Here is a 19,876-nt window from a genome sequence, read left to right as displayed (position 1 = left end):
CCTCACAGTGACTCATTTAAGAAGAAAAAGAAAAAAAACCCCAATATTTGTGCAAGACTGTTATCTGTTGTACAAACACAACCGTGTTTCCAATTCACACCACTGCTTATAAACTGTAAACCTCCACACTAGAAATAGTCAAGTCCCCACCAAAGTGACGGGAACAACTTACACTGTCTTCCTGAAAAATGTGAAACAGGGGAGGTGGGAGTAGTCTCTGTGATTCCATTTATGGAAAATTCTAGAAAATGCAGATTTCTCTACAATGACAGAAGATCACCGGTTCGCAGAGATGGGGGAAGGAGAGGGAGTGGGCCACAGAGGCACCAGGGAATCCGGACTCCTTCACTGTTTGGACCGATGCCACGGCTTTCCCCTTCGTGCTGTGCCTCTGTCACGAGTACCCAGTTCTGTAATGCATTTGACTTACTGTTGGGACTCTTAAAGAAGGAAATAGCACAAGTCCGTAGCACTGTCACTCTCGTCCCGTCGTTCATCGATCTGCTCGAGTGTGGACCAGTAATGTCTCCATTGTGAGACTTGTTATTACTGTTTGTGGCATATCGAATGTGCCACGGGGAGCTTGCCAGGCTCTGCCATGTGGGCAAGAGACTCTCGGTAGCTTGCCGGGCTCTCCGAGAGGGACGGAGGAATCAAACCTGGTTTGGCCACGTGCAAGGCAAACGCCCTACCCACTGTGCTATTGCTCCAGTCCAGCACAAGTCTAGTATTTACAAATTTATGTTTACTAATGAAATCCTAGAGACAGTAAAAAATGGTAGATTGGAAGGGTGTGGCCTGGGGAGAGGAGACGGTGTTTGCGGGGGCTGAGGAGTCCTGGCAACTGTCCTGATAACTTCTCTGAAATTTGACCTCTCAACTCTGGAGCAAGGACCCACTAACATCTCATAAGGAGTCCACTTGGGAGTGGAGAAGAGCGTGCACGGCTGTTTCACCACCAACTGCATCCAAGCGCTGAGTACATTTCCTTGGCATCTAATAATCTGCAGAAGTTTCCCTCCAACTCCTTCTCCTGAGTGACGAGTGTCAGCTGTCTGAGGATGGATGCGCTGGGATGGACAAGAGATGTCTGGGTACAGAGCAGAGTAAATGAAGGAGCTGAGCTGATTATTTTGGATGCTAGTAAAAGTGGGCACTGTGGGAGAGCTTCTCACGGGAGCCTGGCAGCAGGGATGATTTTCTGAGCTACTCTACTTGGGTGTTCCAGAACACTCCAGTCCCCTGCCCAGTCTTGGAGGGAGGCACAAGGCTGTGCCTCTCTTTACAGAAGAAAAAAGTGTTTTGGATCTTTGAGGCTCAAGGGGAGTCTTCATCTTTTGAGCACCACTTTCCCCTTATGAGAAATCTGAAGTTGGACCTCAGTCCCCGGTGAGGCGTTGGTTTGGGACTTGACTCCAGTAACTTTGCCTCTGAAAGAGCCTCTTGAGCTGCCTCCTGGATCTCTTGCACTCGGAATCGGGCTGATGACAATGGGCTGCCAGCCTTCCTTCTGCACACCCCTAGGACCGGTTCTGCGGACGTCACTGCAGCTGTTTTCCTCACGTGTGACAAACCCTACCTGCTGGGTACCGATTCATGTCTTGGGGATCCACCCAGGGTTGCAGAGTCTTTGGCATCCTCAGGGCAGAGAGGCAGTGCAGGAGGTATAGGCGCTTGCCCTGGCTGCAGACCCTGGCTGGATCCTAGACAACACGACTAGTGTCCAGAGCACTAGTGTGGGAGACCCTGGGCACAGAGTCACAACGAGCTCCTGAGCACTGCAGGGCGTGTCCACAAAACCAATAAATAAAACAACATTTCTACGATTCTGGTTAAAGTAGAAAATGTTGACAATATTTAAGTCAATGGTTTAGTTACTAAAATACTAAAATACAGAAATCCAAAACTATGCTGCTGCTAGTGCAGCCTCCTGACCTCATATCTCTTCATTGTCAGCAATGGATCAACTTTACGGGGGAGAAACTCCAAATCAATAATAGTGAATTTTTTTGTTTAAATATTGAATGTAATCAAAGTAAGGTGAAAGTAAAGTGAAATTTACCACTTACACATGCGGGGTGGGGGGCTGGGGAGGTGGGGGGAAGGGGGGAGGTATATCGTGATTCTTGGTGGTGGAATATGTGCACTGGTGAAGGGATGGGTGTTTGAGCATTGTATAACTGAGACTTTAACCTGAAAGCTTTGTAACTTTCCACATGGTGAATTAATAAAAGAATTAAAAAAAATATTTAAGTCAATGGAATCCACATCATTTGCATCATAGAGAAGGCCAGGGCACCAGAGAGAGAGAGAGAGAGAGAGAGAGAGAGAGAGAGAGAGAGAGAGAGCAGCAGGTAGGAAGCTTGCTTGCACAAAGCAAACCCAGGTTTGATCCCTGGCACCCATAGGTTCCCACATGCCTGCCAGGAGTGATACCTGAGTGCAGAGCCAGGAGTAATTCCTGAACACTGCTGGGAGTGGCCAAACAAAAGAAAGCAAGAAAGCGAGCACACACGAAAGAAAGAAAGCAAGAAAGCGAGAAAAAAAGAGAGAGAAAGAGAGAAAGAGAAAGAGAAAGAAAGAAAGAAAGAAAGAAAGAAAGAAAGAAAGAAAGAAAGAAAGAAAGAAAGAAAGAAAGAAAGAAAGAAAGAAAGAAAGAAAGAAAGAAAGAAAAAAGAAAGGAAGGAAGGAAGGAAGGAAGGAAGGAAGGAAGGAAGGAAGGAAGGAAGGAAGGAAGAGAGAGAAAGAAAGGAAGGAAGAAAGAGAGAGAAAGAAAGAAAGAAAGAAAGAAAGAAAGAAAGAAAGAAAGAAAGAAAGAAAGAAAGAAAGAAAGAAAGAAAGAAAGAAAGAAAGAAAGAAGGAAAGAAAGAGAAGGCCTGCAGTCACACCCACAAACCACCTCAGGCGCCAGGTAAGCTCATTTGCCAGCTGTAATCCAGAGACTCATAAATGCATCTCAAAAGAGATGCAGAAGATTCTTCTGGGCACCGTGCATGACTCAGTTGTCCTGGGCACCCTGGAGACAGGCCAGTCAGCTGAGTGCCCGTGCAGATAGAGCCCAGCAGCTGATTGCTCTCCACACTCCACAATCGCCACCATGCCCCTGGCTGGACTCCACGGCCTCAGGACCAGCCTCCCCCAGAAATTGTTCAGGGATGCGGGTTCTGTGACTGAAATCTCCAGGCTTTCATGAAGTCGAGATGGGCTACCTTTCCCCATCTCCCTGTACTTACAGAAGCCCTGGCAGTCACAGTCACACACACACACACACACACACACACACACACACACACACACACACACACACACACCACAGCTGCTATCCACTTAAAAATTTAACTCCAGCTATATCACCCCGTTAAAAATTCTGGACTTCCTAGAGCGGCATCTCAAACTCTACAACACTGATAAAACTGATAAAGCAGTAGCACACCAGATTGGATGGGACTTAACATAGAAGGCAACCAGTCTTGATTCACAAAACACACACAAAAGGCTTACCCTGTAACAACATCTTAGTAATCTCTTATACAAGGACTTAGTCACTCTGTGTTCACAATCACAACAATTTTCACCAACTTTCTTCTAAGGAAATATTTCGATCATTCTGCTAGCAATTATGGGTAATAAAAAATATAAAATTATTAAGGGCTTCCTACAGGGGCAGGCTTATGGGGTGGTTGGCAAAACTGGAGATAACGGTGGAGGGAAGTGTCTTAGTGGAGAATTGGTGTTGAAATATTGAGTGCCTGTAACAAATCATCATGGACAGCTTTGTAAACCACAGTGTTCACATAAAGTATAAGGGGGAAATTTATGTAAGTAGCCCTGACCTACTTATATACCTACTATTACACACCTACTATGTAAACTCCAAAATATATTAGCACAGAGTTGTTTAGAAGAGTTACTAATGACAGGTGAGACATAATTATTACTATGAGATCCAAGTATAAAATAAAATTTAATGTACTTTAGATCCCAGAGTTGACCATGTATATGTGTAAATGAGAATAGGCATTTTATATTAAATGCTCTTAATTTTCTTATTTACACAGGTCAAAATCATATAGTAATCACTAATTGGCTCTTACTAATTTATTTTCTGATCATTCTATTTGCCAGTTCTTAAAGTGTTGTTGGAATAGCAATATAAAATAAATTTATTATGTGTTAATGTGGGCAAGTCAGGATTGGGAAGGAAACTGGGGATATTGGGAGGTCACACTGGTGGTTTTGAAGCACTAAATGCTTGAAACAATTGTATAATGAATAACTTTGTAAATCACGGTGTTTTTAATAAAAATTAATTTAAAAAACATAAGCAATTTAAATGAAGCCTATGCACAGGGAAGTTCTAAGAATATGAACAAAGTTTTTCAAAAATGTGAAAAAAAATAGATGGACAGATGTGGTCTACAGCTTGGTCTGTTTAATCTTCAAGAAGTTTTTATTTAATCAGTTACCTTTTTAAGTGTGAGTGTAATGAAATGTAGAATGGAGATACAGGGACATCCACAATTTGAATTACGCTCAGGAAAAATAAGTTAGGATTAAACTACTGAGAAACAGTCTCTGGTGCCTTGAACGCCGAGCAGAGTGTTAACCGGATCAGGGCAAAGAGCTGGCCGCTCACTCATCACACTTTACCTCATAAACATGGGATGTGAGGATCTTCCAAATTGCTTTCATTATCAACTCATAATAACAGAAGATTATTTAGTGATGTAAATCACTGTGAATGTGTGGAATATCACTCACTGGAGTCTTGAGTAAACATGATATATCATTTATCTAAGAAATTCCAAACTGAAATAAAGCATAAAAAGAAACAACCCCTCATTATTGCTTAAAATGATTCATCTTCACACAGCTGTTGTGTGTTGGGTGCCAATAACTGCTCGATCAATGTTTTAGAATATACCGAAATACAATAGTGTTAAGATCATTATGTCCACGTGAAAATATTTACAAGTGTCATTTTTATTAGTTTTAAAATAAAGATAGAATTTGATCATGAAAAATAGCCTGGCAAGCTACCCATGGCATACTCTATACGCCAAAAACAGTAATAGCGACGGTCCTCATTCCCCTGACCCTGAAAGAGCCCCCAAGACGCCATTGGGCTACACTAGCACTCGACAGGGACGAATGGAGATGTTACTGGTGCCCGCTCGAGCAAATCAATGAACAGGATGAACAGTGATAAAATAACCATGGTGGGAATCTGGTGGTGCTCAGGGGGCCGTGTGGAACTGGGGATCAAACTAGAATCAGCCATGTGCAAGCAGACACCTTAACTGAAACCCTGGACTTCTCACCGGTACATAAAATAACTTTTTTTTTTTTTTTTTTTAACTACGGAGTGCAGGACACAGAAGATTTTATGAAGGATTTACTGTTTGTCTCAGGGACCAGTTATTCATAGCTCCTTTAATTTAGAATCAACAATCTGTGAAATATATTTCTCTGTAGATTCTCTTCTCTGTAAAAACCGCAAAAGGAAAGTAGTTAGCCATGATCTATCTTATAGTTATTATTTTACCTGGCATTTATTATATAATTATATTTTTTCCTAGTCTTTAGTTCCTTGAGCCTATGTTACTTCAGTGGCTTTAACCTGAATTGGCTTAGGAGGATAATTCTAAAATATAACTCATTATTTATATGACAGAGTTATTCTTCATAATATAATCAATTTACACGCTTTTTCCTAAATGACAGTAACTTCGGTAAACAAGCCTATTCATGAATAATGATACCCTAAACTTTTATTGAGGCAATGATTCCTACATGTGAATAGGAAAACTCAAAATAAATCTCTGCCTGGGGCTGGAGAGATGTTACGGGGGAGAGGGCGTTTGCCTCAAGGGTGACTCACCCAGGTGTGACCCAGTGCCCACAGGGTCCCCCAGTGTGGCCAGGAGTGATTCCTGAGCACCACTGGGTGCAGCCCCAAAACAAAACAAGAAAACAAGCAAAAAGAAAATGTTTAAGGGGCTGGAGCGATAGTACGGCAGGTAGGGCATTTGCCTTGCACGTAGTCGGCCCAGGCTCAGTCCAATCCCCGTCACCCTGCTTGGTGCTCAGAGCACTGCTAGTAGTCACTCCCAAGCTTCCCCGAGTGTGGCCCCAAACCAAACCCAGACCCCCAAAATACATCTCCACCACAGAATGTTAATTATTAGACCCCAAATATTAACCCTCAGGGTCTCTAGGCCCTCCATGAGCAGCAGCCACTCCACGTGTCAGCCCTCGGCTGCTCCTCGCCCCTGTGGCAAGGGGGCACCTCACCCCAGACCCCACAGGCATTTTTTCCTCAGCAGTTTGCCACTGTGTATTCACTCATGGCACTAAAAGATTAAAAACGATTTGTTTGTTTCTAGCTTCTAACGGCTTTTATACATTTTCAATAATGAATTTCTGTTTCATTTACATTGAGTATTCTAGGTCTACCCTGGTGAGCTTTTTATATCTATAGATTTTTATTAAATTCTCTTACTTATTAATGCAGATACTTTTTATTGTTTTGGGTTTTTGATCCACACCTAACTGTGTTATGGAGGTACTTAAGCATTATCTATAATATTTTCTAATATAAACCAATACTTCTTTTTTATGATAAAGCATTCTTTTATAGGGCTAAAGGCATTTTAAAGTCAGTTCTTACTAAGGTAACAGAATCAAAGCCAATAGGTCTCCCTAAATTCTCCTTTTAAAATTACATTTTAAGGATTTTAAATAAGAAATATACACATTTTAAATAAATATAAACATAGATTTTCCAGAAACTAAAATAGAAATAGTCGAGGCAAATTCTAGAATTCTAGGTTCCTTGGGCAAATGAGGTGAAAACTGAGTCCTGCTGTTGGTTCTCAGCACTGCTGAACTGGGAGAGGCCCTGCCTCAGGTGAAGAGAACGGAAGCAGCCACTGGAAGCCTTCCCCACCGTTGCTCTGACTTCGGTCTCTCATTTCCTTCTGCATTTTTTTCTCCCTATTGATCCAAGGCAAAGAAAACCTGAACATTGGATGATATCGATAGATTGCTAGCAGTCAGTTATGACTTCAGTCTCCAAGTGATCTAGACCCCCTGGAGAGTGTCTGATAAGGACAGAAAGGAAGGCGGGGCAACACCAACTCGAATCCTCCAGCCTCAGATCCGCATGCAATGGAGCTAATCCCCAGCACTCACGACTTTTAGTTTTAAATAGTATTGGTGCTTTTAGAGAGATGGTCTCTGTCATTTTTGGCAGTGAAACAAGTTGTCTGCAATTAACCATCCCAGAGAAACAAATTAGACGAACAGAAAATATCCTTTTGCAAAGTTTTTCATAAAGCACTTTCTTTATGAGTCTGGATAGTACAGTGGGCAGGGCACTTGCTCTATACACTGCTGACCGTTTGGTTCCTGGCACTCTGTACAGTCCCCTGAGTGATCACTGAGCACAGTCAGGGGTAAGCCCTGAGCACTGTGAGGTTTGACCCCCAAGCAAAACAGCAACAACAAAAAATAAAAATTAAAAAAAAAACTTAAAAACAACCCCCCACATTTTCTTGATAGACTAAATTCTTGACCAACAAGTTTAATAAATCCAAGCAACTAAAACGATAGAAATGAAATTACATAGCCATAAAGCAACACATTTTTACTTAAAAATTCATAATCTGAGTATTATCATAAAGCCTGATCAATGGGTAAAATGATCCTTCATAAATAAAACCACATTAAAGTAGAAATTTAAAATCAATACATAAACTTTAATAACTGTAGCACTGTCATCCCATTATTCATCGATTTGCTCTAGTGGGCACCAGTAACGTCTCCATTGTGAGACTTGTTATTACTGTTTTTGGCACATCGAATATGCCATGGGGAACTTGCCAGGCTCTGCCGTGCGGGTGGGATACTCTCGGTAGCTTGCCGGGCTCTCTGAGAGGGACAGAGGAATCGAACCCGGTTCAGCTGCGTGCAAGGCAAATGCCCTACCCGCTGTGCTATCGCTCCAGAATAAGAATAACGAGAATAAGAATCTACAAAAGTATTTAAAAAGAAAAACAAGAAACATTGTAATATAAAATGAGAATATTTTAAGAAGGAAAAGGAAGAAAAGAATGTGAGAGAGTAGAAAGGAAATATAATCTCAAGGATAGAAGGGGGAGCTAGGAGGGGGGAGGGTGGGTGAGTCTGGGGTCATGGGTGGGGGGTCGGGTGCAGTGAGACGCACACCATATGCATGAACACTATTGTAATCCCAGTGCCTTAAAATCATAATAATGTAAATAAAAATAAAATACAATAACAAACCCTGCACAATCTGTATGTAAATTCAAAAGAGGTATACGAAAAGATAAACCAAAGAGAACAAAACCAACCATAAGCAAATTTAACAATGGAAACATTAATTAACAATGAGAATATGATCATAGATACTAAAATTTAAAATACACGATATGACCAAACACAAACAAATATATGATATGACTAAAACTAGGCACAAAATATATAAGCCATACACATGTTGATAAGCATAAATATTGAAAATTTGTGCATCGGATTCAAAAGAAGTATAAAGACGAACACAGATCAGGAGAAAATCCTTCTCAGAGCAGATGTGTGTGCAGACTCTCCGTAGAACATTGACACTTTAATAAGGAGAAATGGCTCAGCAGGAAAACCTCGGACAGAGGCTAGCAACAGACGTACCCTGAAAGGCTGATCATCTATGGAAAGAAAATATATCACTGGCCTCGGGACAACGGCAAATCAGAACCATGCTCAGAGCTGACTGGCTGAGCGGAACTGCAAAATCAAAACAAGAGACCCACCGTGCCTCCAGGCTGGCACACTTTTAGTCTGATACACCCTCTTAAATGCTAATGAAATCAGCCCCAGAGTAATTAGAATAACTCAATCAGAATCTTGGGGGCTGAGGTGCAGGAATCTGTAATTCTAAGCTTCCTGGGTGATTCCTATTTGCAAACTGAGAAGCCCAGCCCTGGATGTGTTTTCAAACCCATTTAGAAAATGTATCGTGATGAGCAGAGATGCTGAGATACTGGTCCCGAGAGGAGGGGCAGGCAGGCTGCGGCGGCCGTGCCTCTGCGCCTGGTGCCTCGGCTGCAAGGAGGCAGCAACAAGGGAGCAGCAGCCCGGGGCTGGGGATAGTGAGGGACCTTTGCTGGAGTCCCAAGGGACGGCACAGCAGGGAGGGGCTGGCCTTGCACATGGCACACCGGGTTCCATCCCCAGCATCCCATATGGTCCCCAGAGCCTGCTAGGAGTCACTCCCGAGGGCAGATCCAGGAGTAACCCCTGAGCACCACTGGGTGTGACTCAACCCCCCTCCCCTGCCACACAGACACAGACACACACACACACACACACACACACACATACTCACACACTCACACTCACACACACACACTCAACACTCACACACACACACTCAACACTCACACTCACACACACACACACACACTCACACATACACACTGCCCCAAAGAAAAGGTAACCTTATTTTTTTTACAATGTAAGAGTACTGCTATAGCAGTGATTAAGCTGATTGAATTGGGCATGAACTCCACATTTTTTTTATTCAGAATGTTAATTTTATTTTATTATTTTATTGGAACTTTCAGAGTCTGATGATCTCTGACCCAGCAGTTCTACTTTAAAAATCATAGTTCAGGGAGATATTGAAATATCTAAACTAACGTACTAAATCAGAATATTCACTTCAACGTTAGATGTAAGAGCAAAATTGTAAGTGGCCTGCATGGATGCATAGTCAGCTATGGCATGTTCACATGACAGAACTTTATAAAATGGGGAGTTTGCAATGAGATATGTAATTTTAACATTCTGAAAGTCCACAGTTTCATATAAAATTTCTGGGACTGGAGAGAGGGTTCAAGGGATGAAGTTGCTTGCCTGGCACCCAGCCAATTCCTGGCTGTATTCATCACCTGTCAGGAGCAACCTCTGAGCACAGGACCATGAGCAGTTTCTGAACAACACTGGGTGCAGCCCATCCTACTCCCCAAACATATCCACATAAGATATATAAGCTACATAAATACATGCATCTAATGTGTGCATATCACTTGTATCACTTGTCTTCCCATTGATCTTCGATTTGCTCGGGCGGGCGCCAATAAAATCTCCATTTGTCCCTGTTGTGTGCTAGTGTAGCCCAGTGGTATCTGCTCGCTCCAGGAACAGGAAGAGCCTCAAATCGTTCATTCAGGGTTTTGATGAAGAAGTCTGACCATCTGGTTGGTGGGCGACCACGCGGTCTTTTGACATCCTGTGGAATCCAGTCGGTAACTGCTCTAGTCCTTCGGTCATTTCTGAATTGCATTACATGTCCGGCCCATCTGATTTTTGATGTCTTGGCAAACAAGACAGCATCCCTAATTCTTGATCATCGACAGAGTCAGAACTCCAGATTCCTTCTCTAACTTGAATGAGACGTGATACTCCTACCATAGCTCTTTTGATTCCTCTTTGGGATACCCGAATAGTGTTCTCATCCTGTTTGCATAGGGCCCAGGTCTCTGAAGCATACGTTAGTGCAGGAAGAATGGTGGAATTGAAAAGATGTGCCCAGAGTCGGAGGTCCTTCATCCTCTTAACCACTTCTTTGATGCTCTTAAAGGTGTTCCACACTGCTCTCTTCCTCCTGCACAGTTCTGGCGCCAAGTCGTTCCTCATGTTGAGTTCAAGGTTAGACCCGAACACCTGAAGAATCTGTCGCCAGTACTCATGAATACACTGGCTTGCCTCTTCACACGCTACCTGTCTGAATGCAAGGTTCCGTCCCAGTGGAAAACCAGCAGGACCGTTCTGTTGTACAAGAAGGGAGACATCCATGACATTAGCAACTATCACCCAATCTGCCTGCTGTCTGTCGTCTACAAGTTGTTCACACATGTCATCCTGAATAGAATAGGCAGAACACTAGATGAAGGACAACCATTCGAGCAAGCCGGGTTCCGAAGGGGATTCAGCACGATCGACCATATCCACACGGTGACCAAGCTCATTGAAGTTTTGTGAGAGTTCAAGATGCCGCTCTGTCTAACATTCATCAACTTAAAGAAGGCCTTTGATTCTGTTGAGACTGAAGCAGTCATCGAGGCCCTGGCCAAACAGGGTGTTCAAACTCAGTACATCAAGATCCTCCGAGAGCTGTATTACGGACTCACCACCAGACTCACCACCAGGATCTCACCATTCTACAAGGAAGTGATCGTTGATGTAAAGAGAGGGGTTGGGCAGGGTGATATCATTTCACCGAAACTCTTCAGTGCCACCCTCGAGAATGTCATGCGATGACTGGAATGGGAAGGAATGGGAGTGAAGATAGACGGTCAGCAACCATACCAACTTTGCTTCACTGATGACATCGTTCTCATAACGCCAAACATTAGCCAAGTGGCACAAATGTTGGCCAACTTTGACCTCAAGTGTGGAAAGCTTGGATTGTAGCCAAACCTCAACAAGACGATGTTCATGAAAAATGAACTAGTCCCTGATGATCCATTTGCTCTCAATGGAACGAACATCTCCGAATGTGCATATGTACTCTTCAAGAAGCACAGATGCTACTCTGCCCTGGGAGGGGGCACAGGGAAAGGGGCTTTGGAACACTGGTGGGGGCAGGGGGCAATCTTGTAGTGGGTGTGGTGGAATCATGTGCTCATGAAAAGTGTAATTAACAGTATCATACCTCAATCATAAAGGTAAAAATAATGAAGCATATATGCTTTTCTTTTATATAGTTTTAAAAATAGGTTAAAAATTAGATAATTGGGGCTGGAGCGATAGCACAGCGGGTAGGGCATTCGATTCTCAGCATCCCACATGGTCCCCTGAGCACCACCAGGAGTAATTCCTGAGTGCAGAGCCAGGAGTGACCCCTGTGATTGCTGGGTGTGACCCAAAAGAAAAAAAATCAGATAATTTATCAAAAATAAAATGAACTTATGACATAATTATTCTAGGCAAAATAATTAAGGAAGAAGATGAGGATTAAACATAAAACAAAGAGAGATGGGAGAGACAGTACAAGGGCTGGGGCACTTGCCTTCCACCTGATCATCCCGGCTCAGTCCCTGGCTCCGCACGTGATTCCCTGAGCACTGCAAGGTGATGTCTGAACACTGCCATGTGTGACCCCAAAACAAAACAAAAACCAAATGAAGAAGATGCCTGGTGCATCTCGACTCGGAGCCTTTTCCCATTGGTTGACTTGTGCCATTCCGATATTTGGGGATGGGGGCGGGGAGGCACAGCTGGTGGTGCTCAGGGGTCACTCTGCTCTCCCCCTCAGAGCAGGCACTAGGGGCTCGCTCCTCTCATCCCAGTGGACCGATAACACTGCAGGCCATACTAGGGCTGACACAGGCAGGCGCTGGACAGGGCCCGGACGTTGACACAGGCAGGCGCTGGACAGGGCCCGGGCGCCCAGGCAGGGACAAGGTGCTCAGCATAGGACTTACCTACGCGTGTACGTGGCCATGGCTGGGGACTGAGGAAAGTGTACGCCAGATAAATGGTGACACAGGGACAGGGCCTGGCCTTGACGCACATGAGTAGACCATGTGGGAGCAGGGAGCAGACAGGCAGGGACGGGACAGCATCAGGGACAGGACCTGTGATGTTCTTCACGGTAAAAGAGGGGCCTGACCGACTACTTTATCTGGAGTAAACAGATATCTTGAATCTTCTGAGTTTTGTATGAAATGAGTTTTGTATGCAAATTTTTCATGCAATTCTCAAGAACCCACCAGTGCAGGAAAATGCGCTTTCTCACAGACAGTGCTGGGGCAGGGGTTGGGGGGAGGTCAAACAGGGTTAGCTGCGTGCAAGGCAAGCCCCCTGCCTGCTGCCCTATCTCCCTGGCCCGGTCTGCCTCGAGTTTTCATACTTTACCAAACACGATTCCCTGAGGGACGCTTGCCCAAGACCCGTCTTTCCTGAGTCCGAGGCCCTGAGCGCAATCAGACGGCGCTGTCGCAGGGAAGTGACCGCTGAGAGGGGAGGCTAGAACAGAGATCACCTGGAGTCCTGTGTTAAAGCTTAGCAGCACCCACGGGAACCACAGATCTTACACACATGAGCCACATGAAATTTATCTCATTAAAAATCCATTCCACATGCCATTTACCACCACTTCCTGTCTCATGACTTTGTTTTGTTTTGGGGTCAAACCCAGGGATGCTCAGGGTTTACTCCTGACTCTGCACTCAAGAATTACTCCTGGTGGTGCTCGGAGGACCACCACCATGGGATGCTGGGGATCAAACCTGGCTTGGCCTTGTACAAGGCAAGCGCCCTGTCCAGGGTACTATCTCCAGACTCTTCTGGAGGTTTGCACGCATGAAGGCTAGTTGGGTGTTGTCGCAGGAGGGCCTGGCTGCTGCCCTCTTGTAATCTCCTCCCTCTACTGCTGATGGGCTTCGCGTTATCTCACAGATCCGCTGCGGCTTCTCCTCTCCTGAGGGGTCCGCCCTTCTCTGTGTGGGTCACTGGATTTCTGCATCAGGGTGGTTCCTCAGTTTCTCTTCAGAGAGTTCAGGATTGTCTCAAAGGGACGTGGCTGATGTGTCCTTGGGCTACTTCAGACCTCAGCATTCTCTTCCTAAGTTTCACTGCTTCCCAAAAGTACCTGACCACCCCCCCCCCCCCTCCCACCGCCTACCTGCCTCCAAATCTGCCCATTGTGTCATGGCCAGACACAGCTCGCCCGCTTTCTCAGCCACACCCACTGGCCAGCTTGGAGGCAAGTGTGTGTTTTCTCCTCCTGCCAAGGCCTATGGATGATGAACCCTTGAGACGACCCCCAGGCCCCACCCCATGCTCCATGAGGAGAGGGATATACGCCCCGCACCCCACACGGTCCCCAGCACCACCAGGAGTAAATCCTAAGTGAAGATCCAGGAGTAACCCCGAGCATTGCCAGGTGTGGCTCCCAAACCATAAAACAACAACAACGACAAACTCCAGGAAGCTCACAGGAAGACGTGCTAACGCTCCTCCCGTCCGCCCTTGAACACTCCCTGCTTGTCTTTTTCTCTTGCTTCTTTCCACCCGGAGAAACCCGTGGTATCCGTTGAACATGCACTTCTCCTTTTCTCTCCCTTCTTCTCTCTCTAAGTGAGTTTCAAACAAATGTTTCTTGCTCCACCGTTTCGCGTCCTCCTGACATTGTTTTCTGTGCAGGGAAGGCGACAGACCCACGGTGCCAGTGCTCAGGCTCCCCAGAGTTGGCAGAGAGGTGGGAGCACTCTTCTCTCCCATCTTCCTCCCTTGCCGCCCACTTTCCCAAGCCACCAGCAGCATTTCTGTTTCCTCTTTCCCCTTCCTAAAAGTAGGGGTTGGCCCTGCGGCTCCGGGCCCATGCTGCCCGGGGCACCAGTAAGCATCAGGCACCGTGGACGCACCTCCAGGGTCTCGGCCTCCCAGTCAGGGTGACGTGGGCAGGTAGACAGGGAAAGGCCTTGGCAATGATACTCCGGTCAACAAAACTTCAGGGAGGAAAATTCTAAGGCTGGTTCATCCTGTGGATATGGGTAAGACCCTGAGCAGCAACAGACCCTGAGGAGATTGGCCCCTCCCCATGAAGGAGATCCCTCGAATACCCTTGGACATCTCCCTAAATTCGATTAACTGTAGTGATTCAGCCCAGAGAAGACTTCACAACATTCCAGACCAAGACACCCCAAGAAGATACTATCCCATAAAGGCCACCTTGGACAAAGGAAGGGCGCGCACATGCTGCCCGAGCTCAGGTGCTGCTGGCGCCCACGTGGCTGAGCACACGTGGTGCCCGAGCACATGTGTCTCCCGCATCTCCCCTCTTGAGATGTGGACTCTCATGCTTCCCTGTCCAATGCTGGGATGTGGGTAGGGGCTCTCCCCGCCCTTGGAGAAGCCCGCGTTCTCTCTCGAGTGCGGTCCTTTCTCTCTCTCTCTCTCTCTCTCTCTCTCTCTCTCTCTCTCCACCTTCAAAAACCCTCCAAATAAAATCTGTTTTACTTCACTGCTTGTCTACTCCTGAAATTCTTTTCTGTGAGCAGGACAAGAAGCCTGAAACCCTGGGTCAGGCTTGGGACTGGTTTCTCCTTTCCTGCAAAGAGCAGAGCCTCACTTCAGCCTGAGTCCGTGGTTCCCCACGAAACTGGGTGGCGGGGACCAACTCCTGAGCCCAGCAGACCAAGCCAACTTCAGGTGTGGGCTGACGGCCACCTGGTGGGGCTGGGGGGGCTCAGGCCTGGGCCCAGCAGGGGCTCATGGCAGACTTTCCCAGTCCTAGTCTTCCCACGGGACCCAGGTGGCAGAGGCGGAGTGGGAGAAGGTGACTGACTTTCTCTCCTCCCGACTCCCGTGAGCCACCAGAGGGGTCCACTGACATCATATGTATATATGATAATATCAAAGAATTATTTCTCCTATTGTTCTAAGTTCGGAGCATAAAATGTTGAAAAAATAAAACAAAACAAAACCCATAACCCTGTAGTTTAAAGTTCAATTTGAAGTCAATTTCTATCATTGTAACCTCAAGTTTAGGACTGGAGCGATAGCACAGCGGGTAGGGGTAGGGCATTTGCCTTGCAAGTGGCCAACCCAGGTTTGATTCCTCTGTCACTCTTGGAGAGTCTGATAAGCTACGGAGAGTATCCTGCTGGCACGGCAGAGCCTGGCAAGCTACCCGTGGCACATTTGATATGTCAAAAACAGTAACAACAAATCTCACAATGGAGATGTTACTGGTGCCCGCTCGAGCAAATTGATGAACAATGGTATGACAGTGTGACAGTGCTACCTCAAGTTCATACTAACTTGATTTATGATAAGTGTATTTGCCTGAGAGGCATCTATTTCTTTTTTGCTTGTTTATGGGCCACACCTTGCAGTGCTCAGGGGTTATTTCTGGCTCTGCTCTCATAAATCATTCCTGATAGTGATCAAGGGACCACATGGGGTGCTAGGGATCCAACCTGATTGGCCCATGCAAGGCTGTCCATCTGGCATCTACTGTCTTTTGAGAATAAGTCAATACAAGGAGGGATTACTGGCCTCTGGTCACAGCCTCTGTCACATCACAAACAAGCCACTTAGAGGGAAAATGAATTCTGAATTCAAATTGAAGTGAAATTTTCCAAACCTCCAATGAATCTTAAATACTAAAACAATAAAAATATTTAAATTAGTCTCTGAATGCAGCAGTTTGATCATTTGCCTGAGAAGCATCTATTTTTTTTTTTTGCTTGTTTATGGGCAAATTATAGTTTCCAACTATAATTTCAAGGACATAAGCCACTACTTTTGGAAGTAATTTTGCTTTCTCATATGTAGATTATTGCTGTTTATGTAAGAATAGTTGCTGGCAGTGCCCTCTGATCAGGTTGGTTTGTGAGAATGTTCAGTCTGTTACTAGAATGCTCTCACAGGAGCATCGGCGGTTTCCGTAGAACTCCCAAGGGCATCCTCTGAGTGTCTCTGTGGCAAAGTACTGAAATGGTAACTTATTTCACTAAAAAGAGTTTGAGAGAGGGAGCCCAGGGTGAACCCCGATACTAGAAAAATGTTCGGGGTTTGGCTTTTGGAACAAGAAGTGCTCACTAAGGGAAAGAAGAGTCAAGGACTGGGATAATATTTTCTGAACATAAGTAAGACTTAGGAAGAGATATGCCAAACTATGTTGTTAAAGGCAGAAACGGTGAAATGAAATGCTGAATAAGAGAAGGCTTTGATTCCTTATCGCCGAGCGTCATTTGTGTGAAAAGCTCTAGGCCCTGAACTTAGTTTTAAACAGCCAACTGACCAGAGGTGTGGCAGTGCTTGAGGGAACTTGTGTGGTACCAGGATTGAGCCAGGGTTGGCTAGATGCAAGATCAACCCCTGTACTGTCACTTTGGCCCAAGTGGGTTTTTTTTTTTTTTTTTAGTCTTGGAAGCAGATTTATTACATTCAGCACTGCTCGAATGCCTGTTTTTACAAAACTGCAACTTTAGGTATAAAAGCTATATTAAAAGGTAAGCATGATTATGAAAATAGGTTTAGAATCTAACAATTTTTGTATGTCTTGAAGAAATACTACGATGAAAAATCATCAGGGTTATAATCATGTTGTGTAGAAGGAAGAACAATTAGCTTGAATGATTTTAGCGCTCTTATTGCCAATGTGTGAGGCCATCTTCGTTCCTGACTTGGTTTTCACAGATGTGAGCGACATGAAAAGGTGGCAGCCACAATAAACGGTACTTTTAGCCTAGTTCTAAGATTTTTACTACTCAAATCAACTGACAATTAGTGCAATCAGTAGAATATGCAGCAATACGGGGACCTGTCCTGCTGGTTTAGAGGTGATCCGTTTCATTCATGTATTTCAAAGATGTGGTTTAGGGGGGAAAAGGTATTAGGTTTGCAACATTTATGTAAAACAAATAATGTGGCACTGGAAAGCTCCACTATTCATTTAACATAATGAATTGCTACACAACAAGTCCGATCCTCCCAGTGTGTAATTTATACAAATTTGAAAGCTTCATTTATTATTTAATATCTCATTCCCAGACAGGTGCTTACTCAGTAGTAAAATCGGGTTTAGAATACAAATTTAATGATGTTTAATGAATAGGAAGAAGTCTTAAAAATTTCTGTCATGCAGGTAAGCTAACTCATTGTGTGCATCTTAAACCATTTCCCTCCCCCCCCCCATAATACTGGGAATGCTTTTTATTTTTTATGAGCCAAAACAAGAGAACGAAAATCTGAATTGTATTAACAGGCAGAGAGAGTTCCAGTTTGTTGGGTAAAATGTGTTTCTGAAAGAAAGGTGTGGCTGGGCCAAGGCTTCCTAGCGCGATGCCTTTCAGCAAAGGGCAGAGCTCACTGTGTGAGTTGGGGTGTTGCTAAGTCGGGGCTGGGACCCCCCACACGGCCTAGGTGGGTCCAGAGAGAGTTCTTCTCCTAGATTACTGAAGGAGCCTGTGCTTGGGGCGCCCACCGCATGCGTCCAGTTCAGCGGAGTCAGTAAGTCTAGGAAGTGGCCTTCTGCGTAGGGGGGCACTGGGGGCGGGCTGGGCCAGTGAGCAGAGGGGCACTTGGGTCTTGGCCCTCTTGTGTAGAGGGGGCGCTGGGGGCGGGCTGGGCCAGTGAGCAAGGGGCACTTGGGCCTTGGCGTGAGCACCCTAAGAGTCAGTGAGGGTGCTGGGGACCCCAGGGTGCTTGCCACTGCCAGGGCCTCACCTGTCGGGCCCCCGACACCCCGAGGCCCCTGAATGTATCCTGGGGGGCCCGCCAACAGGTCTGGGCCGTGCCCCCGACCTGGAACCGGGGCACTGGGCTCTGGAACGGTCACTTACGACTGAGTTTTTCATCGTGGCTTTGTAGCGGCGTCTGTGGGGGGCGGGCTGGGCCCGTGAGCAGAGGGGCACTTGGGCCTCGGCGTGAGCACCCTGAGAGTCAGTGAGGGCGCAGGGGACCCCAGGGTGCTTACGACGGCGGGGGCCTCACCTGCCGGGCCCCCGACACCCCGGCGCCCCTGGACGTATCCTGGGGGCCCGCCGAGCGGTCTGGGCCGGGCCCCCGCCTCGGACCCGGGGCACTGGCTCGGGAAAGGTGACTTACGACTGAGTTTTTCATCATGGCTTTGACTGTGAAGCCCTCGGAGACCAGGGAGCGGGGCTGGTGCCCCGGGAGCGACTGCGGCGCCAGCAGCTTGGTCCTCTTGGGCATCTTGTCGGGGCGCTGGCCGAGGCCCAGGGTCTCCTTCTCCGCCACCATCTTCCCCGGCGGCGCCCTGCGGCCCTGCGCGGGCGGCCCGAGACCCGCGGGTCTTGCGGCGGGGACCCGGCGGTCGCGCGGGACGCGGGCCGGCGCGCGCCAGTGGTCGGCAGTCGCCCGCTCGCCGCGCCCGGCCGGGGCAGGTGTTGGGCAGCTCCTGGGCGAAGGGGCAGGGGGCCGGGGAGGAGGGACCGAGGGCTGACAGCGGTGGGAGCGGCTCCAAGCTTCCAAAGGGAAGTCCCCGGTTGCTAGGCGACGCGTCAACACTGCGCCCGGAGGCCCCGCCCGCGCGTGACGTCACTGCCGGCGCCTCCCGCCGGAAGCGCAGGGCGAGCGGCGCCCGGGAACTACGACTCCCAGCAGGCGCCGCGCGGCCGGAGCCTCGGCGCCTGCGCAGTACGGAGCCGGGCGTCCCGGGCGCCCCGAGGATCCCCCTCCCGCGCGGCCGGTGGGGGCGCGCAGGCCCCTCCCGGCGAGCCGCCGCCCACCCGCCCGGTGACCATGATAGGTACGTGCGTGCCCGCCGGGCTCCGCGTCCGCGCCGCCGGGGGCCGCAGCGGCCGCGGGCACGCGCGTAGTGTGCGCGTGTGCGCGCGTCCGTGTGCGCCCCCCACGCCCACCTGTCGGCCCACCTGCCCGCCCGCCCGGCTGCAGCCCGGGGTCCGCCGGGGCCCGCGGCCCGGCACGTGGGCTTTCAGCCCTGCAGGCGGGGGCAGGTTGGCCCCTGCGCGCTGTCCCCCGCCCCCACTCCCCCACCCCCGGGCAGCGCGAGCGTCGGTTAACGACAGCCCGAGGACGCGGCCCCAGAGTCGCCTGGACACGGAGTCCGGGGTCCGAGGAGCCCCTCCGCCCCAGGCCGAGCCCGGCTGGCTGCACGTCGGTGGGGACACGCGCGCCCTCTCCCGCGCCTGGACACTGCCCGCCGGACACGCGGGGCCCCGCTGGCCCGGGGGCGCCTGGCGCAGGCTCCGGGGGCGCGCGCGCACCCCCCGGGCTCAGGCGGGGTCGTGCAGTCCCAGGGGGGATGCGAAGCACCTGCCCCAGTGCGTCCAGACCCCTTCCCTCCGGCCGCCCCGGA

At 47.9% G+C, this 19,876-nt stretch overlaps 2 protein-coding genes across 3 annotated transcripts in view; one reads left to right on the top strand and one right to left on the bottom strand.

Moving 5' to 3' along the window:
* PACRG (parkin coregulated) overlaps positions 1-19,064 on the bottom strand; it is a 366,509-nt gene extending 347,445 nt beyond the window's left edge. The window contains exon 1 of one of the 2 annotated variants that reach the window (XM_055135352.1): positions 18,643-19,064. In XM_055135352.1, coding sequence (XP_054991327.1) covers positions 18,643-18,798 — 156 coding nt within the window. In that variant the 5' untranslated portion in view covers positions 18,799-19,064. The remainder of the gene's footprint in view (positions 1-18,642) is intronic. The other variant, XM_004600766.2, reaches the window with a different exon arrangement.
* A 5-nt stretch (positions 19,065-19,069) lies between these two features.
* The window catches only part of PRKN (parkin RBR E3 ubiquitin protein ligase), a 1,029,130-nt gene continuing 1,028,323 nt past the window's right edge, over positions 19,070-19,876 (top strand). Inside the window, exon 1 of the mRNA XM_055135350.1 lies at positions 19,070-19,306. Within this exon, the coding sequence (XP_054991325.1) occupies positions 19,300-19,306 (7 nt within the window). The 5' untranslated portion in view covers positions 19,070-19,299. The remainder of the gene's footprint in view (positions 19,307-19,876) is intronic.

The sequence above is a fragment of the Sorex araneus genome, chromosome 4, assembly GCF_027595985.1.
Source record: "Sorex araneus isolate mSorAra2 chromosome 4, mSorAra2.pri, whole genome shotgun sequence".
NCBI classification, from domain to species: Eukaryota; Metazoa; Chordata; class Mammalia; order Eulipotyphla; family Soricidae; genus Sorex; species Sorex araneus.
This window is presented reverse-complemented; position numbering and strand designations above follow the sequence as displayed.